A 27,685-nucleotide genomic window follows, 5' to 3' on the forward strand; every position below is an offset into this window, starting at 1 on the left:
AGAAGAAAGGCAACATTCTTTGACATCAGCATTAGGGTTAACAGGAACCACTTGCTAAACCTTCCTAACTATACCTGGTAGATTCTTGCTGAGGGAGAGGAATGTGAGGCCAAGTTGAATCACAGCTTTCTCTTTCAGAAGTGGGCAGCCTCAAGTGCCCCTTCCAGGCAATAAAGGACCACAAAGGTAGATTCTTGACTCTCTCCAAGACTACCATTTCTAATCTATTTGTCATAATTTCACAGAAACAAAAAAGTCCTCCCCAAACATTCACCACTGATCCCATCAGAGCTGAGAGGAAGCCAGTACCTTCTGGTTAACTTTGGTGGCGGCCACCGTCAGATTGCGTAGATCCTGGGGATTACAGTCAGTTTCGTTCATGCAGCAACTCGGGGGGATGCCATTCTCCTGGAAGTAGGGGCTGGTGCTCCAGTTGGTGTACTTCTGCACGCCACAGCAGCTCAGCTGTTAACAGGGAAAGGGAAAGAATCAAAGTGTGGCAGATCAAAGACACTGTGGTCTCCTCACTCACTGCCCTGCAACTTTTAAGAGAAACAACGGCCAAGCCCCTAAGTCAACAGGTATAGCTTTGGTGAGTAAAGATGGGCTGAAGCTCCACTAACAATTATACTCACTTGGAAGCCTATTTGAACTCAAAGGAAAGCAGTCCTCGATTACATGTCATGTTGGCTTTCTTACCACCTCCACAAAACAAAGCAGTGCCTCTGGCCTGGCTAAGCATCAAAATCACCTATGTGAGCTGGGTGCTGTTAAAGGTACAGATGTATAGATCAACTAAATCAGGATGGTTGATGGGGGAGCTGAGGCAAAAATGGTTTTAAAAAACTCTCCACAGGATCTATCCTAATAAGTAAATAAATGGTTTAGGAAATAAAAAGATGCATATAGAGGAAGAGAGAGAGCTGGTTGGTAAACTAGAGCCTACCAGCTGCCTGGTTTTATAAATCGGGTTTTATTGGGACACAACCATGCCTGTTTGTTTACGTCCTATCTATGGCTGTTTTTGTGCCACAGCAGCAGAGTTGGGTAGTTGTGACAGAGACTGACTGTATGGCCCACAAAGCCAAAAATAGTTACTATTTGATCCTTTCCAGAAAATATTGTCCAACCCCTGACATAGGGGATATTAAAGCAAATGGGGCAAAAATATAATCAGTGAATCTAGGTAAAAAGTATATAGTTCTTTGTACTATTTTTACAACTTTTCTGTTACATTTGAAATTTTACCAAAATAAATTACCAAAAAATAAAAATACTGCTTCTAAAGTAAAAACAACAACAACAACAATAACCGCAAAACCAAAAACCAAGGTGATCCTGATGGGCGGTCAGACTTGAGCACCAGCACCTTCCCTCCCCCTCACCCACCCTCGTGCCTCCAGGCAGGAAACATCTATTTTCCTCATATCCTCTGCAAGGCACTGGGCAGCCTAGGCCATTCACACACCTGACAGATCCTCAGTTTCTCCTAGGTCCGCTCTCCACTACACTGCCCAAGCCAGTGAACACAGCTCACCTGAGCTCTCCATCCAGTCTAAAGACACCATTTCCAGAATGCCAGCCTTTGGAAGCCAACTCTAAGCAAGGCTATCATAGACTCACTGCCTATCTCTTTTCCAAAGCTTCAGATTTAAGGGCAAACTAGCTTTCCTTGGGATGCTCACAATCCTTACTGATGAAAAAGCAAACCAGAGGCAGCGGTCCTTCTTGACACTGATTACTTGGATAATTGGACCCTGGACAAGCACTGGATGTCAACTCTTGGAAATCGAACTGGACCAAGAGTTGGAGAACAGGAATCAACAGCAAATGCTACTGGTCCAACATCACCGGCAGCCCACAAGCCTAACGCCAGACCTCGTAGAGAGTTGTCAGCCCGATCTCCTTCCCTGGAACTTACGCTGCGCTGCACATGATCCACAGCCCGGCTCCTCTCATCGTTGCCATTGTAATTCTGCATGGCATCCGTGTAAGTCCTCAGGAAGGTGTCCTTGATCTATAGAAGACAAGGAGGAATGTGGTTCTGGTCCACTGCAGCCCAAATGGACTCAGATTCATACCAACTTCCACCCCAAAATAGCCTCTTCTGAAAGTCTCTGAATAAATGTAGGCCAAGGAGGAAATGCCCTGTTTACTGAGACAAAAGAGCTCATAAAATTCACCAAGGGGTTTATTAGCTCAGGAATTAGAAAAAATTGTTCCCCTCACCCTCTCCAGAGGAAGCCTGCTTTGTTAAATGACACACTGAAGTGGCTAGTCAGTTTCTGAAAGGGCTGTGATGGTGACTTGCCAAACCTCAGGCCTGGGTTTTCTAGTTATTTTCTTTGAACTGATTAATGCCCATCTTTCTTTCTATAACTTTTTCTGCCCTTACTCAGAAGGATGACAAAGGAGAGGCCATTGTGGGGGCAGGAAGACTGATGTTTTGACCAGAAACAGATCCCTATTCTAGCATACGGAAGTGGGGCAAAACCAACTTTCACTCACTTATCTTTATTGAGGCCAAAAAAGGGAGCTATAGGACATGAACTTTTGTTGTTAATAAATGGTTAACAAAACCTTTTCTCCTTCTGTATGAACATATTTGACCTTGGGTTAACTTTCAAGCTCTGTTCCCCTGGAAACGTGCTGAAGGTGGAGTGTCAGGTGTGTTACCAGGCAACACCCCTGCCCTCTTATGATAAAACTGCCCACTGATTGGTGAAATGACTCTGGACTGGGAGGACAGCGAATGACAATAATTATCTAGTGGGAAGCTTAGGGCTAAATATAGTGACTCGCCTAACTAGGCATGTTCCTTACTGAGATACTGGATGCTATGCCCATGAGACAGTTATGAGAGAGAGACACTAGTTTCACGGAGCTTCTAAGCCAAGATGGCTACCACACCCAGTTGTGTCCTCTGACTTCATTGCACCTGCACTGGCTCTTAGGGGTGGGCAGGTGTACACAGAATAGATCCCCAGCCACTTGAAGGACTCCCGCTGAAGAAATAAGCCCACTGCTGCCCTGCCGGCAAGCTGTGCTTCCTTTACTCTATCCTTCTGAGTAAATGGTGCCAAGCATGACCTATTGTCATCATGTGTGTGTGACTGTTTAGCCAAACTCAAGACCAGTACTGGTGGTCAAAGAGTGGCATTGCAACCCCCACTCAACACTCCCCTAAGTTTCAGATGAAAAGAGGTTAGGTAGATGAGGATGTCCAAGCCCTAGGTATCGGGAACCATTAAGAGAAAACTCCCTACATGGAGCCCAGCCACAGCCATACGCAGGAGGAAACTGGGCAAGGGCTCAGGTGGGAGTGAGCCAGGCCACACCTGCAGTTCACACATGCAGTGGGGACACCTCTAGGGCAGTTGAGGCCATGACTTATCAGGTTTCACCTCACCTGAGAATAAGAATGTGGGATGTAGTGCTAATTCCAGATGCAGCGCCATATGAAATGGGTTCTAGAAGTCAGCCTTGGCATCTGAGATACTGCCTCTTGTAAAGGGAAAAACCAGGGCAATAGGGAAAGAGGGCAGAAAGTGCATAAGCAAGCTCACTGGGAACTTAACTTGGCCCAACACAAAAGCAGGGCCTGGGACAGATGATGCCCGACTTTCAAGAGCCACAGTAACACTCTATCCCTCAGCATGTTTTCCCACCTGTATCTTGCTATTTTTTTCATTTCTAACACTCGCATATCTACTTCTGGCTTTACTGCTATCTATGAGGTACAATAATGGATTTTTGGGGGGGAGTTAGAACCAGAACTTGATTGCAGCGGATACACTTTCTGACCTATCATCAATATACACAACTGAAAAGTGATACCACAGTGGCTAGAGACAGCATGAGAACATCTCATTTCTGCATTAGCATCTATCTGTTGTCTAAATAGAGCAGCTACAGTGATAGTACATGGAAGGATGGCCACACAAGACACAGGACAGCTGGCAGTGTCCTCAAAACTAGCAGTTAAGATCACACAACATATTCAAAATAATTTTTCCCCAGCTTTAGAAATCTAAAATCTTACATGTAAATTAAAAACAAAGTGCTGTGGGGGTTTTAGATCATGACTGTTTTCTCTCCTTTTTCCTCACTACTATGCAAAGCAGCAGAGCTCTTCAATATTGGGGTGTGGATTTGATCCCCAGGTGGCAGGGGGCAGCTCCCAGGAGTTCTGGGGAGGAGAGAGGTGAGCACAAGCTGTTTTGGGGAAATCTAGCACTTTGCCCTAGGGCCACAACTAGTTTGGCTTGCCTTTGCAGTCTCAGAAACCTTGTTACACAGATACAGACTTGTGCCTTGCTGAAGCGGCTATTTTAAAAGGCATATTTAATCTATATTGAAGGTCACTGCTTTAAAATAAGGTGGAGAATCATTTTATGAAATAGCCATATAAAGAAATAGAATGAGGATCAACCACTGAGGTTTCAAGTTTGGTGAAATTCCTGCATTTAGAATTTTATTGGCATTTCAGCCCTATTACATGACATTTGCAAAATAGCAATACCACCGGAGATGCCAGCTAGCCTATATGCACCCTTTACACATTTCAAAAATGTGCCTCCCAAAGATCCTTTAACTGAATTCTCCACTTTGTGTATACTCACCTCATGACGAAACACAAACCCTGAAATGCCAGCTACGAGCTCAGCCAGGAACACCAGGGACAGAAACATGGCGTACTGAAAATCAAGTGGACAACAACAAAGTCAGATACATGAGGAGGAAGAGCGCTTCTTCGGGGTAGGTTACTTCTTGTCAAAGAGAATTAGACAAATCCTCATATCCCCTAGACGAAATCTCAGAAAAGCTTAAAAATACTCTTCTCTATATTTACCCACATGAGCCTCGATATAGGAATGTGTCTATTTAATATGCTTAAGCATTTTGGGGCACAGGCTGGGGAGAACTCATCCAGAAACCAGCATCATGCTTGTCAGTTCAACTCAACCAGGAGAAATCTAGAAGGGCTTTTACAACTAAGGTATCCACTATTTTTAACACTAGAATCCTTCAGCTAGAAAGTACTCTGGAGGTCATAGAACACAGTTCTGCCCTGTCTTGGAGCCTTCAGACCACCTCCCTCACGATGGTCATCTGGTATCTGCACGCACCTTTCATCTAGCATCTGCAAACCAAGCCCACTCCCTCCACCTACCCACCCCTTACAGCCCATTCAGTTTTCAAACTGTTCCAATCACTGGAAAGACTTCCTTTCCCTTGGCCATAGTCTGCCTACTTGTAACTTCCACTCACTGGTGTTGGACCTGCTTTCAGGAGATACAAGAACCAGCCCGACCTCTCTTCCATACAACAGCTCTTTATATGTGTGAACACAGCAATGGTGTGAACCTGCTGCTTCTCTTCATTCAGGTGAACTCCTCCAGTTTCCTTAAGCACATCTCATATGAGATGGCTTCAAAACCCCTTCCTTTGGAATTGTGTATCCCTCCCATCCTGAAAGATCAGAATGTGCATAGGTCGACAGTCTTCCCCAATATGGTAGGTCAGGTCTGAATACAGCAGTAGCCACTGGGCTGCTTACCTCTCTTGTTCTGCACACCAGGTGGAGTTGATAGTCTTTAAAAAAGCAAATATGCTACACTGCTGAGTAACAGTGTTTGCAAGCATCTAAAACCCTTAGTGCTTCTTACTCATTTCATGCTTCCTGTACTTTCCAAGTTGATTTTGTGTGTGTGTGTGTGTGCATGCCTAAGTTCAGGGATATTACATGGTACTTATGATACATTAAGGGTTTCCAGTTTTGTGACTTTGAAAAGCAGATGAAAGGAAAGAGAATTGATTCCTTTCCTAAAAGGCATATGTCTTACAATCTGCTGCTTCTCATCTCAAAATGAAATACAATGGTCCTGAATGTTTGGAATGGCCCTAGATGATGCTGTGGAATTTGGATACACTGCACATGGCCATATTACTTACTTGTAAAGTGTACATATGTCTTTTAAAGCATACATATGTGCATAGGATCATAAATTATTTTTCTCAGCTAGTGGCACATATATTAAAAGGAGGAAATACTGGCTTAAAATGCTAGTTTCATTCAAAATATTAACAGAAGTTTCTACACACACTTAAAGCATAGCCACTAAAATATCAAACACACAGTTATGAGTAGAGCACCCCACGTGCACGACTTCTCTCTCTCAACGTGGTACAAAATGCAATTAGAAGCACACTTTACTCTAGGGAAAGTCTCATACTAGGCTTAGACCAGAAAGTAACTGTTGTAAGTACTGTGGAAAGTAACTGTGAGGAAGCAAGCAAGAGAAAGGACATTTGACTCTGTGGTCAGAAGTCCTCCCAGGTTTGAGTCCTAGCCTTGTTGTGAACTAACTCTTAGGAAAGAGGTAGCTCCTCTGGGCCTTCATAAAGAGGAAATAGTTATTTTCAGTTGTTTTGCAATTAATGAGGTTAAGAGAGGACCGCAAAATTCTAGACTGACAGTTCATCAAGTGACTTCCACTCGTCAGCCAGATCAGCAGTTTCCTGTTTCTGGGAAGTTCCCTGCGTCCAGCAGCTGCTTTTCCTTCAGAAGGCCTTGGCCAAAAGCCTGTTGGGAAGAGCTTGTTCTAAATACAGGCGACAGGGTTCAAGTTTTCTCCAAATGAAAATATTGTAGTAGAAATAGTCCTAGTTTTGGAAAGAGACATATATGGATTCTGATCCCAGCTCTCTGCATATTGACTGTGTGAACCTGGGCGGGTTATTTAACCTCTAAGTCTTTATCATGTAACACGAAAATACAGCCTACACTTCATGGTGGTGGTGAGGAATAAATAAAACATAGTATGCACCCAGTACAGCATCTAGCAGGTAAAAGGAATTAAATGATAGCTTTTAAAAAACCAAAAACCCAAACAAACCCAAAAAACTTCTCTACTTTCCAAAAGGTTCACCTGCTAGTGAGCTCACAAGTGTTAGGAGAAAATAGCAGTGTGCTATAAAACCATCTTCAGAAGAGAGTGGAGATGACTGTTCCATTGTTGTATCTGCTCTTGTGCCCTCCCTTCAGTCATAGTATTTGGGCTGGAAGAAACCTTGGCCATTTAGTCCAATACCATTCTTTCATAAATGGGGACAAAGGCCCAAAGAGGTTACATCCTTGCCTCTAAAGACTTAAACCAGTTAGTGTCAGAATCAGTCAGGTCTCATGACCAGGTCTCCTCTCTTCTTGTTTGAACAGATGGATTTTTAGAGATCTTTCTTTTCTATGCCTTGGAAGTTAATTCTCCTTGCTACTCATTCTACTAAAGAAGAGATTCTCAACACTGGCTGGACAAAAGAATCCCCTGGAGGGCTTTTAGAAAATGTGATGTCAGGGCCTCCCCACCATAGATTTTGGTTCAATTGGTTGGAGATGGGACCCTGGCAAGGTGTTTTTAAAAAGCTTCTCAGGTGATTTGAGCATGCATCCAGAGCTGAGGACCACAAGCCTAGAACAAAAGAAATCCTAGTGCTTGTAAGAAGTACTAGAGGGTAGACTCAGGGTGCTAACATAGAGTGGCAGGTGACAGCAGCAGAAGTGCCTCAATATGGCCTCACTATGGCTTTCCCACCAACCTGGAAGACTCAGTGGTGGCCAGGGCATCACCCTCCTGCACGGTCTGCAGGACAGAAAGTAGCCAAAGCAAGCACTACTTCCATGAGGTTTCCACCAAAGAGACTGACCAGTGCCAGTTTGGAAGATGGTTCCTTTGGAGTGAATCACTTTCACACCCCTATCTGTCACTAGATGGTGTTAAATGTTACTATAACCTAGGGCTAAACAAGGAAGGACAGGCAATACAGCACTGACGGAATCTCTGCTCCCCCTTTCACAGAATGAGACGTCTGACATAAATCCTTTTAAACAACATTTTCTTTTGAAGAGAGGCCCTTGCTACCTTTTATCTATAAAATCTTTTAACATTAACTCTTATTAATGAAGAGTATGGACACTCAGCAGAGAATTAGGCAACTAGTCTACCAAAAAGTTAAGAATCATAGTAACAGCCTTTTAACAGCCTGCTCTTACCCTTTGGGAAACATCACTGCTATGTCTGCCCTTATTAGAGTAAAGGCACCCAGCACTGGTCCTGGAAGCCAATACTTGGCACTGTATCAACCCTCTGTTGAGTGGGGAAGCTCTGGCTTAGCTCAACTCCCATAGCACTGAGCCGGGGTGTGCAGGTTTACAGAAGAGCATGTCCTTGCATCCAAGCACAACCACGCTCAAGGAGGCAGAAAGTATTTCTCCAATGGGAACTTGGAGATGAAAGGCTGTTTATGTTCGGGATGCTACCTTGCCCACCAAAGCTGCACATCACATGCTTGAAGAGATTTCTGAGACAGAATTTAAAAGTGCCATGAATTTATCTTGCCATGAGGATATAAATGGCCTATTGGAACCGCTGACCACTGCTCTGTCATCATCCAACTCAAGGGACCAGGACTGGGATTTTTTGTGCCAGGCTATGTTCAGGGCTGTTGTTCCCTCTAGGGGATTCAAGGGTAGATTAGGTAAGAGTCCGGACTAAAATTAGAGTCAATGAATATTAAGTTCTTGTCTGTGGCTTCAAGAAGGGCCACTTCACTTTCATTTGATTTGTAGTTTTACAAAAAGTAATTGAAAAAGCAGTATTACGCTGTGACATACTCACCAGTTTCAGCATCCATGGGCTTCCACGGCATGTAGCAAAGCATCCAAACAGGCCAAAAACGACGATAGTGGTGCCAGTTCCGATGAGCACATAGGGAGCATTTGTGGAGTTCTCAGCAATAAGGGAGATATAGGTGCCCAGAGTGAGTTTGCCCCAGACTCCAACAGCCAGCAGGATCACCCCAGTGATCTGAAAAGGGGGAGAAGAGAGTGTGAAACTGCTGCTGAGAGAGGTGAGCATTAACACAGAGCAAGGTGGCCTACATCTGAAGACTCAAGCTTCCATGAGCAAGATGGGTCCTTGAAGCAGTGGGAAATGCCAGAGACCACTCACTAACCCCATCACAAAGTACAGACGCTTTGATTTTGTCCAATTAGATCTGTCCCTTATACAATCCCATATGCAGTTACCATATTAACTGGAAGTTAAGCCAACAATAAAGAGCTTTTTTAAAAGCTGCTTACAAAGAGCCTTCCCAGGTCTGGTCTGAGAGATGCTGCCCAACACTGAGCTGGCTACAACTCCAGTAAGAATGTCAGCCACCCTCTTCAATAGCATGTGTGTATATAGTATGTTTTAAGGACATCTTGTACGATGTTTTAAGGAACAAGGTGATTTTCCTTGACTATTATCACAAAATCTCTACAGAAACAAAACATTCAAAATATTTTTGAATCCCTATTTATGTGCTGCCTTATTTACATTATTCAATATAAAACAACAGATGAATCTGAATAGTTCCTGGAATTAGCTGTAATATAATTTGTCAAATCCTGCTGATCGGTCCAAAGGAAATCCCCACAACACATCTAAACTCAAGAAGCTTCCATCAAGCAGGCCCTTACTTCAGGGGATAGATTTGGGGCTGCACGCTATGCCTTACTCTCCATCCCCTGCAGGCCACACACTCCAGCAGCTTTAGCTGCTGAAGCCAGCAGTTGAGTTTGTGATTCTATCTCCCTAGCCGGTTTCTTGTCTAGTTTACCAATAGCTTAGCAACTCATTCAAACTGACAGCCCTCTAACTGCCACCCCTTCTGACACCTTATGAGGCTCAAAAGAAGCCTGGGTGTTCAAGGAAGCCCTTCCCCAGTCTTGTCCCACCCCATTGCCTTATGTCCCATACCAAATGCCTCAGCTCCCTGCCCAGCCCGCCCATTCAAATGAGGAGGCAAGATGAGAAACTGGAGAAAACCAGTATGATACAAATGAATACCCACCTCACCAAAGATACCCCTGTCAATCAACACACTGTTCCTTAACATCCGTAAGTAAACACCACCAAATACATGCTACGTGAGGAACCAAATGGCTGGGCCAGTGAAGATGCTTAGGCCTCTCTCCTTTATACTCTGAAAACTCCCTCTGCAGTTTGGAGCCATCAAACTCCACCACCAGATTATTTCTCTGCGCAGGAAAAAAAACGGATCCTGCACCTCTCGCCATATCAGGTTAGAGAGGGCTCCACCTATTTTGGGGAAGGGACCAGCAGAAACAATAAGAGATTGGTGATACTCTCCTACTCCCACCTCGATAGCCTCTACTTTGTAGACCCATCACCATGAAAGAGAACTAAAAGCCTTAAATCAGAAAAAGATGGAGGAACTAGTGCTACTTTTATAAGGCAAAGGTGAATGACTGGGATGCAATCTTGAGGAGAAAGCTTTTGACACTAATATTTGGGAGAAGGTGGCCCAGTGGAGGTCTATTGCCTTTGAAAAGTTCCAGTGGGGATGGACTTAGTGAGTTAAAACCAAGAATATGTTGCCAAGAGTTCTAGTCCTCTGCTGACACCTGGTGGCTGCTAAAGAAAGTACCTCCCTTGAACAGACTTCTGCCATACTCCTCTAAATGGAAACATAAAATGCTTTTCATCCACTAGAATCAAAATTTAAGATTCAACTCTCTACTCACTAGGGGTAAAACGCAGTGAACACTAAGTAGAAAGGACAGTGACTGAGCTATCTTTAATTACTCAATGTTTAGTACAGTGCCAGGCACAGAGTAAATGCTTAATATTCATTGACAAACAAATACATTTCATTTATTTGGGTCTTAGAGCCACTATTTTATAAACAGAGTCTTTAAAATGCCAAATACTTACAAAACTTCTCCATCAGCAAATACTGTGTGGTAACTTAAAACGACACCAAAGAGAAACTTTCTCCCCTTCTTCCCACTCCACCATTATCTGCCTAAAGCTATAAATAGCACAATATAAATGTATTGAAAAAGACAAAAATTCAGTTAAACTATTCATTGCTTAGGCTGAACATAGGTCTCATCTAGAGACTAGCAATTTCATGTAACTGCCCCCAAAGATTCAGTAACACTTCAGACACACACTGAGCAGCTGCATTCTCTACACTACTACTGCCAGTCATTACTGGAATGTGATTGCTTTAATGAAAGTGTATTCTACTGACCAAGTATAAGAGTCTGATACTGTCTCGTATTTCTGTGACCAGTGATTTCATAAAGTTCACTTATTACCATAACAAATATTATATGCAGTATGTTAAAGTTAACACAATTGCTGATTTCAAGGCACACAGCATTAACATTTTAATTTTTCTTTTCAAAAAATAATTTCTCTAAATGCAACCATTGCTTTGTATATGAAGCTTCTCCTCACGTAAAGTACAAAGCCTATACTATCAACTTGTTAAAATGTTCATATAATGTAAATCACACAAATATTCCTTTTCAAAAAGACTATTTTTGCAGATCTCAAGGGTGCCTCTTAAAGATTGCCAATAGGCACGAACACAGCACTGTGGGTACCATATTGCATGGGAGAAAAACCATCCAATATCTTGACCTTGACCAAGTCAGTTATCCTCTAAGGAACTCCTCCTCTGAATGAGGTAGAGACTAGGATAGACAGGGCCCTTCCAACACCTTAGACTAGCAATGTGAGAACAACTAAGAGAGGAAACGCCTTCTCCAATGTTGCTCTTCTCATACTCAAACATTCCTGATGGACCAGCTCTGTGTTTGGAGGCCCGAACTCCACATATGCAAGGCATTCTGCACACACCAAATCCAGCCCTTCAGCGTCATCTTCCTCACTACTCTTTATGCACTCTATGTACTTCCAGGAAAACTGAGCTCTTCTCTGTGAACTTCCTGTACTTTACTACTTCTCAACCTTTGCTCATGATGATCCTCTTAACTTGAATTCTTACCCTTCCTATCACTACACGTCTACATCCTAAACTCTCATGGTACACTATACCCGCTCCTCCCAGCCTCCTTAAACAGAACTTACTCTGTTGTATGCCATCGTTATGCTGCACCCTATCCCCCTCTCATGCACATCCAGGACTGTGATCCCCTTGAGGGCAGGAGCTGTGTGTCCTGCACATACCCAGTACGTGTCTGCTGAATGAATGGATATGCAGCTGATTGTAGATTTGAGAAAGGGAAAGAAGTTTCATGTTTGCCATCCACCTGCTATTCCCTCTGAACCTCTCTGAGGAACTATCAGAAATGGTAAGAAGGCCAACCTGAGCAGGCATTGTAATCTGGGGAAATAACGCTAAGGACAAAGATGAAAAGATTAAATAGACAAGGGAGAAAAAGGTTGGGTGGCAGCTCTGAGGTGAGTAAAACCATATTTAGTGGTGGTGGTGGTAGTGGTGGTGGGCTTGGGGTGAGTACTGGAAGAAATTGCCAGGCAATTGAAGAAAAAAAAAAAAAAACTACAAGGGGCTAAAGATCCATAAAACACAAACTAGTATTTTCTCACATTTTTTGTACTATAATAACGCTTTTTACCAAGGATAAGAAACATACAAAGACAAGCCAAAGACAAAAGTCATTGCTATCTACATGATTTTTTTCTTGGCTCCTATCCACATACACACACGCTCACCTATACATGTACCTTTACAAGCTCCCACATGGTGAAAAGCAAGGAACATGTTCTTTTGACATCTCTTCTGCTTTTGGGTGCAATGAGTAGGTTCAGAGCTCACCAAAGCAATTTTGTGTCTGAGCTCCCTAGAGACTTCAAATTTCTAAATCAATCAACATGTCACTGATTCAGTTTTCTTATGTAAGTTTTGCTTCTTTCTCAGAAGAATCAACCAGCAAGCAGCCAAGAGCATGGGTAAGGAGTGGACAGATCAGAGCCAATAAATAAACCACGCGAGTGGCCTGGTGAGGGCACCACCAGCACCTTACATGCTCCCACATCAACCACAAGCCAGGAGAGCAGGCCCAGAGCCCACCAGCAGTAGCCAGGCTGAGGCTCTCAGCCTCTTTTTATTCCCAGCATCTCATGGTGGCTTGACATTTCCTGTGCGTTTATAGCACAGCTCAAAATACATGGGTAGCAGAGTACCTCCGGTTTCTTCTAATTTAGGCTTGGCAATGAGGCTGAAAAAAACCATAATGGTAGCATCAGAAAAGGTAGATCAGAACTAGAAAATGTGATAGTTCACATTACTTTAGAATTACATTGAAAGAAAACCACAGGTAGGTCTGCCAATATACTAACAGGTGTCCGAAATGCTCTGGAAGAGACTTACTGAGGTTCATTTTCATCCTAAAGTGAATATTGAGGGAGCAGGCAGCAGAGATAAATGATTCTCTTTGCTCCTTCCAGGTCAACACAGCTAATGCTGGGAAGTCTCCTTACTGTCCTTGCAGCATGTTCTGATCCTCAGAGATGAGCCAGGGATATAATGCTCCCATCTTTCTCACAAGCCCAGAGGCATTTTACTTGAGCCCACTCCTTTTTCCGCATGCAGACCACAGACCTTCCGAGGAAGCTGCAGCAGCTCCTCTCACGCCCATGAAAGGCTGTGCCAGGTTTGGGTCTGACACAGTAAAGTCCATATAGTTTTTTTCTTTAATTGCATAATATACTAAATATGAACTTGTGTCATCATTTGAATAAAGTGTATATGTTCATGTAGAAGGTGGGGCTCTGGAACTATGTATTATGCAACTAAAGAAAAAAAGACAATAGAAAATTGAATTATAGAAGCACAAGTTATTTAGAAGACACCCTTCTTAAGAAGCCCTATGGGATAGAAAGCACAGGATCTAAAAGCAGCCAAAAGAAACACACAGAAGAAATCATAGCCAGAAATCTCAGCTAGACAGCATTTTAGGTGAAAGTCACAATTCAATCATCTCAGGTTTACAGGTTAATTCACCCTCGGTGACTACATGCAGAGGTATCGTGAAATGTTCTTCCCCCAGTCCAGATGATTCTATAATTCAGAAAAAACACACGGCAGAGAAACTCCATACACATCATCAATAATTAAAATACAGGGTCCTCGGAAGTTAGATTTTAAGAAGAAAAGTTGCCAGCAAACTATGCTTTCAGCTCATTCTTACTTGAGCGTGGATGCCGAGGAGACGGCAGGGGAGGGTGAGTCTTTGCACGGTGTTCCAACCTGATTTTGTAGAGGTGGATAAAGCACCCAGAAAGGCAGAGAAACCTGCAGCTTCCATAATCTCATGGTGTGCTCTTTAAACTTGAAGAAGTAACAGTGTAAATCTGTCATATTTACAACTTAAAGATTTTATTATGAATTATTTGTGTATATACTTAATGTTTTAAAATAGACTAAGAACCAGAATTTATCAGGGTTTTTCAGTAGGCCCTAGTACTTACTCCAGATGAGTGGCAGAAGGGGACCCAGTACACTTATGGAAAAGCTCTGGGCTGGGAGCTAGGATACCAGGGCTTCAGTTGCAGTTTTGTCACGAATTAGCTGTGTGACTTTGGGCAAATCACCTAATCTTTCTGGGCCTCAGTTCCCTCTTTGTTAAGATCAGGAGGTGGAAAAACTTGACTTCCAGTGCTTCCCCCTAACTCTAACATTCTTATACAACAAATATGAATGTCAAACTTGACATGCTTATTCTCTCTGAAATATATTTATAGATGTGCCATTGCAAATAAGCACAAAAAGTTTATTAGGTCCTCCCTGTGACTGACAAACTGTTAGCAGTGGGAGTAGGAAAGTGGGCTCATTTCTTGACTCGAAGCCTACTGTTCTGCCAGCTTTCCCAGGTGACAAGCGGTTCCTGAGAAAGAGAGGGAAAGAAAAACGCCCAGGGGGTCATGCATTGTAGTTTTACAGGCATCCAAAAATTCATAAGGTCACTGGCATAACAAGCTTTACTTTTTATATGAAGATGACACTGTTATCTTAAGAGCAATAAGACATATGCTTTGAGCCGTTTCTTTCTAAGCAAGTATGTTAGCCAATTCAATCCTTTTACTCCCTCACTTATATGTCTATGCGCATATATGGGTGGATGTGGATGTGTGTGGAAGAGACATCCCACACATTCCATGGTGGGGAGATTAGTGGTATCATTAAAAAGGACAGGGAAGTTGAGAAGAGGGAGAGAACTGAGATGATCTTAAGTGTTGATTTGTTAAAACTGAGTAGAACCAATAGGAACTGTTGGGTTTGAGATGACCAAAGGTCACACAGGAGACATGTTCAGAAGTCAGTTGTGGATGTGGGACCGGAGTCTAGAAGTGAGTCAGAGCTACAGGTAAGGGCTGAGGCCAGAGGTGACAGCTCAGGGAACCTGTAGCTCAGGGAACAATGAAGATGTGTCTCAGAAAGTAGAAGCAGAGGATGGTGGGAAGGACAAGAGCTAAGGGTTAAAGAAGACAGTCACTAGAATGTGAGAAGACAACATTGGAAGATGGGGAACAGTGAGGAGACACAGAGTGGACAAGTCTATAAAGGCAGCTGCCAACAGGAAAGTAGGAGACAAAAGAAACAGATTTTTTTTTTCTCTAAAGACTTGGCGGTTAAGTGCGTGTGCTCTGCTGCTGGCGGCCCGGGTTCGGATCCCGGGTGCGCACCGACGCACTGCTTCTCTGGCCATGCTGAGGCGGCGTCCCACATACAGCAACTAGAAGGCTGTGCAACTATGACATACAACTATCTACTGGGGCTTTGGGGAAAAAAAAATTACGGGAAACGAAATACCAGCACAGTTCATTGACCCCAGGTATGCCAATGAATAGACATGGCACTCTTTATTTATATACCCAGTAAAGCCCACTAAGATTATATTTTATATTTAAATATTATTTCATCCTATTGCCAACTCATAGAATTCAATTTCCAGGAGCTAAGTCATGAACCTAGAGCAATTTGTCACAAATTCTACCTTCTATTTGGATTTTTTCAGTGACCATATAGCCAGGGTCTGAAGTGCAGACTGTCTAACATGTCATAGATGCTTCTGAAAATATGAAAAGGGTTTTGAACAGCACTATGAAAAGTCAGGAATTCCAGCTCTGGTTGTGGGCCCACCACAGGCTCTGCTTCACGTGCGTAATGAAGCAGCTGATCATTTTATAGGAAATGGCTCCAAAAGTGCTTTTAAGTCCAGCAAACAATACTTCCTTCTCCCAGAGGTCTTCAACATGCAATGAACAGCTTGTACCAGTCATGTTGCATATCTTTGCCCTAGTTCTTCATCTATGAAATGACAGGACTGGCCTGGGGAACATCTACAGGAGCACTTCCAGTGCTAAAGTTGTATGTATTTCTTTGAATTGCCAAATGGTCCTCAGAAGGGCTAAGATCAAGCCCAGCTGTTAGCCAGGATGCAGACCACACTGGTCAACAGCATTTACCAAGGGCCTGACCTGGCTGGGCTCTGTACTCAGCCTGGGGAAGTCTAGCTGGACTCAAGCAGGTGGCTGGCTGGAGACTGAATAATCTCTAACGTCATTGAGGCCCAGGAAGTGGTGGAAATTGCTCAATATGGTGACAGTAATTTCTGAATCAAAAATTGGGTCTGAACATGGTAGATACATTTGCAATAAGCCTATCACAGAAAATCAGGGCTACACAACTGCTAAAATCATAATAAAGTTCACTTTATTAAAATAGCCTTTTACTACTTGAATAACTAAACCCCTTCGAATGAGGCCCAAGCAGTTCCACCTTATAATTAATTCCATTATTCAACAAAGGGTCACAGGAAATTTCCAAACATGTTATTACATATCCCACTAGGAAATGAGAAAGAATAGGCAGCCTTGAATTGGTTTCTCATTTCCTGTATATTACCCTAAAAGATTCTGGACTTTAGGTCTCCTCCCTCTTAAAAAAACAAATCCCCAAAGGCCCGAGAAGCAAAACAGAGTTTCACTCCACGCTTATTAGCACATTGTGAAACGTTCCATTACATCAGGGAGAAATTTTAAGGGCAGCTTATTCTGAGCCTCTTGGCATTACTTTTTATTTATAAGTTTTGTTGAGTTCTCCTTGAAAATATTTAAAACAGGACTTAAGTTTTTGATTTATACTAATTAGGGAGTGTCTTACTCCAACTTCAAGTCTCTAAGAGCATGAAAAGGAAGAAGTGAGCGAACCAGAGGTTAAGATTCTCTGGATCTAGCTCACACCTCCGGTTTCACTGATGACCCAGATATATAAATAGATGGCATATAGGGGAATGCCTATTAGGAATTGGGGCTGGCAAAGCCACTTACGAGGAGATTTATGTACTTAGAAATCAGGACCAGCTGTAGTGGCTAAAGTGACAGAAGCTTAATGTTTGGGGGATTCCCTCTATGCCACATCTCTTCCATGGAACCCCCAAGTTGGTCTCTCTCATATTTAAAATCTGTTGGCCCAGTAAACACACACAGAGGCCGGGGAGTGCCAGGGGCACCACCTGACTTAGCATCACTAGCAGGCAGCCAACCAACTGAAGGAAGGGTTGTGGGGAGAAACCGCTTCCCTTGCTTCCATTCTTCAGGTGACATAGGACTAGACCAGTGCTGTGAAAAGATGGATCAAATGCCACACTAATAAGAAAAGATATTTTAAAACAAGATCGTGTCAGTGTAAGCTTATAAACAAGAGCTACAACTATATTATTAACGTGTGTTGACAGAAAGTTTCTGCTGACCACACATTTATCCTATCCCTTATTGTTAATTGTGCGTACATCAAGATTTGAAGACTCTTGTGGGAGGAAATAAAGTCCTTTATCTCCTTTGTATCCACCAAAGCCTCACCCACATTCTGTGCCTGATTGTCCAAGACAACATGTCATTCAGACATTCTGTCCTAATATCCATTTAAGTAGAATCACTGCTTGTCTGACTATGATTCCTAATTTTCAATTTGAAAGCTGGTCACTGTACCTATAGTGAGTACACAGTGGGAGCTCAATAAATGCAGAATGAACCTTAGTGATCTCTTCTTCAAATTCAGCTCCCTTACAACGGCCATGTCCTTGGGAGTTACAGGATGGGCATGAACCTGGATAAACTAGTTCTGACACTTATTCCATAAATGTAGACCCAAGTGTCAATCTGTGACTGAGGAGCACATGTCTCTCTCACGATTATGTTGTTGAACAGATTTAGCCTTCCGGGAGTTCCATTATTTTAAAAAGGGAAAATCTTTGCGCAATTTCTATATAGGATTATCGTCTTCAAAATACCAAAAAACAAAACCATAGTCCTACATATACCTTATACATACATGTGTAAAGTAAACAGGAAGAAGCTAGAACTCGGATGGTGAAGAAATCCCTGAAGGCCTATGTTCTATCTGGCTATGTGTTGATGGGGGGTGAGGGGGTGGGCTGTTTTGGGGAACTCATGTCTCTTTTTAGGTGAAATTGGAGTTTATAAGACATAATGCCAGAAGAGGATTTATTATTAAATGAGTAAAAACATTTGTGAAAGAAACATGTTTGCAGTATTCAATAACAAGATTCTTATACAAACAGTGAGGTGGTGTTCTCCTTTCAGTGGCCCTAACTTTCTCATGAGACGATTTAAGGGGAAAAAACAACACTTCTGTTAGTGATTTAATTAACTTTCAACATGCAAGTATCCACACTGCACACGTATGTGATACCGCCACCAAATAAGACATACAGGGAAAATTCAGATGTCTAATATTGACAGGGTATTGTGGGAAAAAAATATAACTTTAGGTAACGTGTTCTTGGCAAAAAAAAATCAGTCATTTCAGAAAAGCACAAGGAGGACACTTTGCCATCTCTACCACTACCATTTGGGCCAAGCTATCATCTCTCCCAGCCTCTACTCTTGCCCCCATGCTCTGTTCTCAACACAGCAGCCAGGGTAATCCTATTCAAACTTAAGTCCAATAATATTACTCCTTTGCTCAAAACCTTTCCACACATCCCACTTCTCAGAGCAAAAGCCAGTGTTCTCACCCTGGCCTACAAGGCCCTACTTGACCTGCACCCTTCACTAGTTCCTCTGATATGACCTCCAGGGGCTCCCCCCTTGCTTATTCAGCTCCAGCCTCACAGGCTTCTTTGCTGCCCCCCAAACACCCCTGGCTTGGTTCCTGCCTCAGGGACTTTGCACTTGCTCTTCCCTCTGCCTGGACTTCCAAGATCTCGCATTTCTCCAAGTCTCTGCTCCTCAGAGAACCCTTCCCTAATGACTCTATTTAAAACTAGAACCCTGCCCCTCCAGCATTCCTTACTCCTTCCGTTTCCTGCTTTATTTTTCTCCACTGCACTTATCACCATCAAACACCATTTAATTTACTCGCTTAGTGTGTCTCCCAAAATGAATGTAAGCTCCGTGAGGGCAGGGAAGTTTGCCCGTTTTATTGATGTATCCTCAAAGCCAAGACAGATGCCTGCTCATGGTAGGTGTCAGTAAATATGTGTTAAATGATTGAATACAAGATGACAGGCAGGTGAGCAAGTCTGAACTTCGGAGGCCATAAGATCTATTGTCACTAGCACTGCACTAAGGAAGCCAAATAGTGGACTTGACTCTTACAAGGCCCGGGCAGTTGCACTCAGATAAAAACCTGTTCTTGGGCCAATTCGCTTCTAATCCAGCACACTGCTTCATAAATGTCTGCTTTTGACCACAAGGGGGACTAAATGAAAAAGCATGGGAATGGTTCAGTCTAATCCATCACCACTAATGGAAACGTAATTCGAAGCTCTAACATCCTATAACTCCATGAGGTCTGTAATTGATGGTTAGGAGTCTAGAGAATGAGCAGTGCTTACATCAGCAAGATTTCTCTTTTAAAAAATGTACAATGGTGTGTGTGTGTGTGTGTGTGTGTGTGTGTGGTTACTGTGTGCTGAGCACTATGCTAAGAGCTTTAATGATTTATCTAGCTCAGTCCTCCTAATAACCCTATGAAACTTGCCTGAGGTCATCACCACTAAGAGGCAGAATAGGTACTCAAAGCCCTGGCCCACAACCACTGCCTTCCCTTAACGTCCTCTTAAGTAGCCCACCCTGGAGAAGGTTCTTTCTCCCCAGTCTTCTACTCCTAGCTCTTCTCTAAGGAAAGCTCAGAAGCCAGTGTCATCCATCCTGGCACTGATGTCAGGTTGATTCTCAACCCTAAGAATTTGGCTGCCACAATTAAAAAATGAAATCTGCAGGTAGTCACTAATTTATTTATTTAAAAATGCTATCCATTATTTCTCCCCCTTCAAGCAGGAAAATCTATAGAAATGGAAACATGTCCTGCTCCAAGCCTCAGCTTGATACTTTAAAAACCAAGATGAGGAATAAACATCCTGATGTATATGTTGGGATGAGCCAGAAATGTTAAATACCACAAACAACAGACACAAATCTAGAAGAGGACTAATCTAAAGAATCAATAAAGCTTGACATACAGATAGACAATTGTAGCATATTCTGGGAAACGTTTAGGAAACTAAAGGACTCTGGGTTTGGCCCTGAGAAGAAAACTAAGAGGCCACGGCTGAAATATACATGAGGAGAACCCAATTTGACGCTGTGGAATCATCTGACTTTCAAACCAGCTCTGATCCAAAGTGACGGGCTGAGTCACCAGCTAAGGCAGTGGTGTTGTATCTGCCTGCCCCACAGCCTGGAAGGGGAATGTGATCAGCCCTTCACAAACTAAGGGCACAGTCCGGAAACATAATTAGCTGTGTGTGTGTGCCTGCGCTAAATGGCATTTGTTGAGCAGCACTATGTTCCTTATATGCGTCATTGTGTTTATTCTTTTTTTTTTTAATTTTTCTTTATTTATTTTTTCCCCCAAAGCCCAAGTAGATAGTTGTACATCATAGCTGCACATCCTTCTGGTCGCTGTCATCGCGTTTATTCTTAATCTCTGTTTTGCAGATGAAAAACAGGCTTTGAAAACTGAGGCTTTGAAAGGCTCAGAAACTTGCTCAACGTTGCAAAGCTAATCAAGTGGTACCGCCCAGCGTTAAATTCATCTCTGTCCAACTTGGAGGCAGTTTCCCCAACCATCATGATTCTCTGCCTCCTGAGGCAGTAGGAGCAAAACCAGGCAGCTCCTAGGGCTGAGGTCCTCTTTGCCCAATATTAGCCAGTCCCTGGCCCTCTCCTCTGGGTAGGTGAGTGATGTAGAGAGAAGCCTGGTTTTCTTTACACTGCCTAAGTGCTTCTCAAGAGTGACTTATAAGGACACCAGCATTCTGAACCAATTTCAGAGTTTTTTAGGCAGTTTCTAATTGTCAACATGCAGGAACCATGAGAAAAGGCAGGGATGGGAAGAGACGGACTCTCTACAGATGGACCGTGTTATCATTGGTCTTCTCCTTTCTCCTTTCCTGGGGGCACGCCTTCCATGTCCCCTACCAGGCATGCTCCAATTTATGAACGGGGTTGTGCTCCAGAAGATCATTTATACATTACTTGTTTGGAACTCAGAATGCTTTTTCTTTTGAAAACAGCGTTAGACATATTGCCTGTGTTTCTAGGCCAGTCCTCAAAGTCTATATTTAAGCCAGTATTGGGGAAAGTTATAGGGAAACAAATTTTTGTCTCAATACAAGGAAGAACTTTCTAATAACAGGCACTGCCCAAAATGGAGGGGGTTGCCTTGGGAAGTGTGACAACAGAAGGTGAACAGCTTTTTGGGCATTCCCACAGAGTCTCCGGAGGCAACCATGGGACAGAAGTCCTATGGCTGGGAAGCCAGCAGGAAAGGCAGAATTGCTTGGAAAGTCATTCTGATCCTGACTATTGTCCTGGAAGCCTTGTACTTTTCCTAGCCAATTATCTCCCTGGATTTTCACACGTGAATGAATAGGAGCTTTAGCAACACAGGAACCAGGGAAACCATTTTCCCAGACTCCGAGTTATACTTCTCTTGATCTCCAAAAGGAAGTGACAGGCCACATAATTTTGTCACATGAAAAGGAATAGAAATACCTGTTCAGTGTAATGAGGTTGTAATTAAAATGAGCCACGTTCTTTAAAAGCGGATATGCACTTGAAGGAGCGTTTGCTCTATTAATATAATACTCTCTTTTCCCTAGGCAAATACATTCTCTACCATTTCTCAGCTAGACTCAGAAATCCTGGCTGACTTTAAGAATCAGTGAAGCTGGTTAAAGATAAATTTACAAAAGCTATAGAGGCAACCTTCATACTTTTCACATATAGACAAAAAAAATCTGTCAAAAACCTGACATACATTGGAAGTAAAAAGAGAAAAGTGCCTAATAAGGTGCTATTAGTATCGGTATATTGCACCAGAAATCTATTTCCTATAAAACAACTACATAGCTCCTTAGAAAAGCTATGTAATTAGCTCTTGGTTGTGGGGGCAAATACAGCTCCACTTTTTACCGCTGAGGTGACACAGCTGCCACCGCCAAGCTCACTCCTGCATGACGCATGCTGGCTCTACCTGCTCGGCCCTCCTGCCCCACCGCTGCCCAGCCAAGTCCTACTTGGCCTTCAAAGCACAACTAAAATGCCCTTTCCACCAAGTGGCCTTTCCTGACACTCCAAGACAGTAATCATCTTCTCCTCCTCTGAATGTGCTTAAGATTTTCAACATACCTCTTATGAATGGCATTCTACCTTGTGTTCTAAGCCTTTGTGAACACCTCACTGCATCCCCAGTAACCCACTCTCTGAAAACAGATAAGTCCCTCGTGGGACTGTGTTATTAACTAGATATATCCCATGGCATCTAGCACTTGCTTTTGATAACTAAACATGATCATAAAGAGGGCTTTGATAGCTAATAGGTCTCATCTAGGACATATCAATGGGCACCTCACTTTGGCCCCCAAGGTTGCTGAGAGGGCACAGGATGGGAGAGGCGGGTTGGGGGGCCTGACAGGTAAAAAGGACTGGAAAGACACCAACAGTCAAGTATGACACCAGCATTAAAGGCTGTTGCATTGCTTCCATGTTGTACTTAGATACAATTGCTGTGGTCTTAGGCAAATTAGAAGTTCAGAAAACTACAACTTGGTAATCAGGACACCGCCCCAACTCAGAGGCCACTAATGTAAGCCCCCTCCTTCCAAGAGAATCACCATCAGCAACTTATTTTAGAAAGCTAGGCTTCTCAGCAAAAAGCAGAAATCCTTCTCCACTGACAGACAGTGTTCACTGAAAGCAACTGGCCCCCTGACCACTCTTTAAAGGAGCATGTAAGGGGCCAGAACAGCTGAGCCCTCCCTGTATTCCACACAAGCTAATGACCAAGAACATTCTTTCCTGGGCACATGGGAAGCCACTGAATCTTACCATATGTTTGCACTCAAAGGCAAGAGCCGTTCAAAGCCCTGGCACCCATTCTAAGTGACTGTGACCATGGTACTGCACTGACTTGCTGGCAGGGTGGACCAGCAGGCACAATGGGTATATTCTGACCTCTGATATCAATGGGTATTGTGTTTTTTACTCAATTCTTCTTCCAACTCATTTTGCCTTGTGTTGTTCAATCAGAAAGTATTGTAACCATGGACAGCACGGCTAGAGGGAAAAGCCATATAAGTCATCTTGAGCACAAGGGGAGTTTTCTGAGAGTCATGGGCATTTTGTGCTGCACAAGCAGCTGGTAACTCCAAGGACAAGAGCCAGGAGAGCTACCCATTCCCTCCCAGAGCAAGGGCTCTGGGATGTGCTTCTTTTGCATACCTGTCACATTCTTCTCCATCCGTGCAGACTGGCTCTCTCTACACAGCGACAAAAGCCTCCCATCAGAGCACTAATTCAACATCCAACAAAGACTGATGAGCAGCCTTTGACACTGATTTCAAATTCATGGAGGTGAGAATCTGAGGGGGCCTATCTCAGGTCAGGTGACCTCTCTGATACAAACAACTGTGATGGGGGCAGGACCATGGCCTATGCCCCATCTTATCAGTAGGAGCTAGGAGAACAGATGCTCAGAAAAAGCTGTGAGCAGGGCAACCCACTGATTACCATGCCTGCCTCTGAGAGGCTTGGCCATCTCTTTCCTCCTGGAATAAAGGAGAGGAACTATGAAGCAGTCTACCTGTTCAGCCTCACTTTAAACACTCCGTAGTCTGTGCAGCATCAGAAAGTTCTAGAGGAAGACCAAGTCACTGCCTCTTCAGATAGCCCTGTTACCAGCACAACCCTTTGCCCAGAAGAGGCCCTGGGGAAACCCCACTCAGGTAGCCAGAACGAGCTTACATGAGTGGAAGTCCTGGCAGCCTAACTGGGGTGACTAGGAGGAGGATGCAGCACTGGCAACTCCCAGGAGGCCAGATCCTTCCCTCAGCTCCTCCCAAAAATGTAGCTCAGGCCCTTGACCACATATGAGGCTGGATGCCAAGAGACCTCGAATGAATGAAGACACTATCCTAAAGTAACCAGCCTGTTGCAGAACTCACCCTACTCTAAGGACCATTCAAAGTAGTTCTCTCTTAAAGGATCCAATGAAGTTGGTGGGATCCTTTGGACATTCTCACGCCTACACTGAGCCTTTCACCACATCTGGTAAATACCATCCCTCTTCTGACTGGCCAGCTCAGCCTACCGTGGCTTCCACTACTGCGGCAGGGACTCCACCGACAGGGGAGTGAGGGCTTGGCTATTGGGAGAGAAATGGGTAACTATGGACAAGACAGTATAGCAAGAGGCGTCACACTGTGTCACAATCTGTTAACATATTCATTTGGGGAGTAGAAAGAGCCTGAGGATCAGGCATATGAAATAAACGCCTTCCAAAATGCTAAAGGGTATTAATAAAAATATTTTTGAAGTAAATGATATAGTAAATGAAAAAGCAAGCAAGTTTGGGATTGCACCAGGGGCCCTCCCTACACAATGGGAATAACATAATATTGGCATCTGTTGATTCTTAAATCGTTTAAATTGCAAAAACCTAAACTAACCTACAGTGGTAGAAATCATAAGAGTGACTATAGAGGGGATGAAACTGACGGGGGGGGCACAAGGGGTAACGGAGATGATCTTTATCTTGACTGAGGTGTGTTTTGAGGGAGGACCTCAAAACATAAGCAGAAAAAGAATGAGTCAAGAAATCTTATTATATAATCACTAGAGACAGAGGAAGAAAAAGGCTCTTGGATTTTATGTAATAAGTTAAAATATCATCTCACATCTGTAATGTGCTTTACAGTTTATAAAGTATTTTCATTCATAATATTCCATTTAATACTCATAATAACCCCATGAGGCCCACGTAATCAGCATGCCCACTTGCAAGATGAAGAAGCAGGTTCAGAGAAAATTTTAAGTGTTAACTAAAGCCCCACAGTTTGTAAGTGACCAAGACAGAACTAAAACCCAATGCCCTGACTTAAAGACCAAGTCCTTTTGACCATGCCACGCCAGGAACTTTTATAAATGAGCTTTCCTGATTACTTAGTTTAATTCATTTTATTTTGTATATCCAAATTGTGCCTGACCTGGTTCTCCAAACTGTAAGTTCCCCTGAAAAATGAGTTTATTAACAACAGAATCCAAATGGACAGGAATCAAAGTTGACAATCTGCCACAAACCACAGGATTCCCTCCATGCTTAACATCCAGTATCTCTGGCTCTTCAGTATTCAAACCCTGAGAATAAAGACTTAAAATCAAAGGGTTAAAATAAAACCTATTCAATTAATACTGCTACAATTATGGCACTTTGCAGATTGTAGTTTTGATCTGTCTTGAAACTTTGCAAGTGTCCATCTTATCATCTTAACAGCATGCAACCAGTTGAGGTTAGGACCTGAGCCACTGTGTTTTTTATTTCCAGTAGCACCCAGTATGGTGCCCTACTTAGAGCACCAACTCAAGAAACGCTTATTTGCTCAACAGATTTGGTACCTTCTAGAAATTAATAGTGCTAAAAACAGAATCCTGTGACACAAAATTCTGTATCACAAAAATATATTTCAGTAAAACTCAGGACAAATTTACTGTGACGGTTTATGTATTAACTGCATGTGTTCCCTCCCTTTAATCCAAGTGGGGGAATAATTTACAGAGCTTAACTAAAGGACTCTAGCTAGCAAAATCAACCTATAGAAACTTCTGTGTTAGAATAGAGCAGTGAGGGTAATTTTTTAAATGTTTGCATTTCCAGCTGAGTGTAGTCAGAAGAAAATCTATAGTCAGGACAGCCCTTTCCAAACTTCGATGCCTATCTTCCCCCCTAGAGCACCCTTAATTCTCCCTGAAGGTCAGATGGTTTTCAGGTTGAGATAGCTTCAAGGTACACACCAGTGCTGTTCTTTCTAAGTGGGGCACAGGGGAATGTAAGTGCTGACCTCAGTGAAGGACCATGAACTGAGACAACCTGCTCTCCCATGCCCACCAATCTCTCGCAACCTGAAGACGCAAATATCCGAGAAGTCAAGATGGAAGCAATGAAGTTGCTTGATTGCACATGCACTTGTTCTCTCCCTAAACGCAGAATTTTAAAAATTGAATAACACCCCAAATGTACCACTTTAACACAATTGTTTTTAAATTTAGGGACGTTTCACTCTATATGAAGGCATATAATTACAGCATATAAATCACACATCATTATGCACTGGAACTGTGAAGTCACTAGAGCTTCTAAACTTTTAAACTTATATTCCTTTTGGTAAGCACAGAAAAACTCATGCCCTCCTTTAAGACTATTTGGAATTTCAAAAACTCTTCCAAGCAATGGTAACTGTGAACACACTTTCTCCTACTACACCCCCTGTTTTACATGTACCCATCTCTCCCAATCTTTCTACTCTATTCCACTGCCACCTCAGGGAAAGAGTGAAAAAAAAGGCCATCTTCACAAAATCCCACAGATATACAGGTTAATTTGTATGAGCCAAATTGCCAAACAAAATTTACAAGTCAAAGCCACAGCCACATCCTGTTGGCCACAGAATCCTGCAGCCTTTCCTTCTTTAGTGAACACGTAATACAAATGATCTTATAGCAAAAGTTCTGCGGTACTGTATTTATACTTTCTTCCAGAAGACTTTTTCCAAAGCTTTAATATCTTTACAGGCTTCATTAGAAAGTGCACCAACTATTACTAGATTAAAAACAGAGTTTTAAGTCTGTTTGACCAATAAAAGTCTGGAACTTGCCAGGTCAGTAAATCACTGCCAGGTGATTGACAAGAAGTACTCAAACATAAATGAGGCAGACACCAAAAACACAACCCTACACTTCCGAGTCCTTCAAGTGTACAATGGCTCTACTTTATTTTTCATTGGGTTGATGGGTGGTTTAAATAGATAATATGTCTAATGTGCTCAGCAGCCATTCAGGCCTGGTAAACAGTGAATGTTAACTAAAAACTGGGTTATCCCATTGTTATTTTATTATCAATATTGTTAAGCTCTTCCAAATATTTCCACAGCCATGAATGCTACCAAAAATCTCTACTGCCTAGAATCCTTTTATGTTCTGAATTGCCTTTTGGGAGTCTTTTATTCTGTTAAGTATCTAGACAGTTATGAATCCAGAGGTCTGGTCTGGCTTTTAGGGAAAATAAACCATATTGTTTTCCAGCTAGAGAATACGATCTCCTCACTTTTTGCACAGCCATTTCTGCCTTCTCAAGAGAAAGCTTGTTTTCGTTCATTTTCAAATCCGTGATAATAGTTGTTTTAAATTGAGCTCTTGGAAGAGTCAAGAAGTTCGTCAGTTCCTTCATCTGTAGGCCTGCCTTAGGATTACTCTGTGGGGACCCTGGTCAAGGGGGTCAGGCCCAGCCAGAGAGCAATGGGCTCATAGAGTGGCAGGAG

At 42.9% G+C, this 27,685-nt stretch overlaps 1 protein-coding gene across 2 annotated transcripts in view; it reads right to left on the minus strand.

Annotated features, from left to right (window-relative positions):
• Window positions 1-27,685, minus strand: part of TSPAN7 (tetraspanin 7) — a 122,290-nt gene that overhangs the window by 14,136 nt on the left and 80,469 nt on the right. For both annotated transcript variants that reach the window (XM_087427516.1, XM_004435038.3), the window contains exons 2-5: window positions 8,676-8,864; window positions 4,623-4,697; window positions 1,922-2,017; window positions 310-465 (exon numbers count right to left, since the gene is read on the minus strand). In XM_087427516.1, the coding sequence (XP_087283642.1) occupies window positions 310-465; window positions 1,922-2,017; window positions 4,623-4,697; window positions 8,676-8,864 (516 nt within the window). The remainder of the gene's footprint in view (window positions 1-309; window positions 466-1,921; window positions 2,018-4,622; window positions 4,698-8,675; window positions 8,865-27,685) is intronic.

This window comes from Ceratotherium simum, chromosome X (assembly GCF_057802395.1).
Source record: "Ceratotherium simum simum isolate JZ-2026a chromosome X, ASM5780239v1, whole genome shotgun sequence".
NCBI lineage: Eukaryota > Metazoa > Chordata > Mammalia > Perissodactyla > Rhinocerotidae > Ceratotherium > Ceratotherium simum.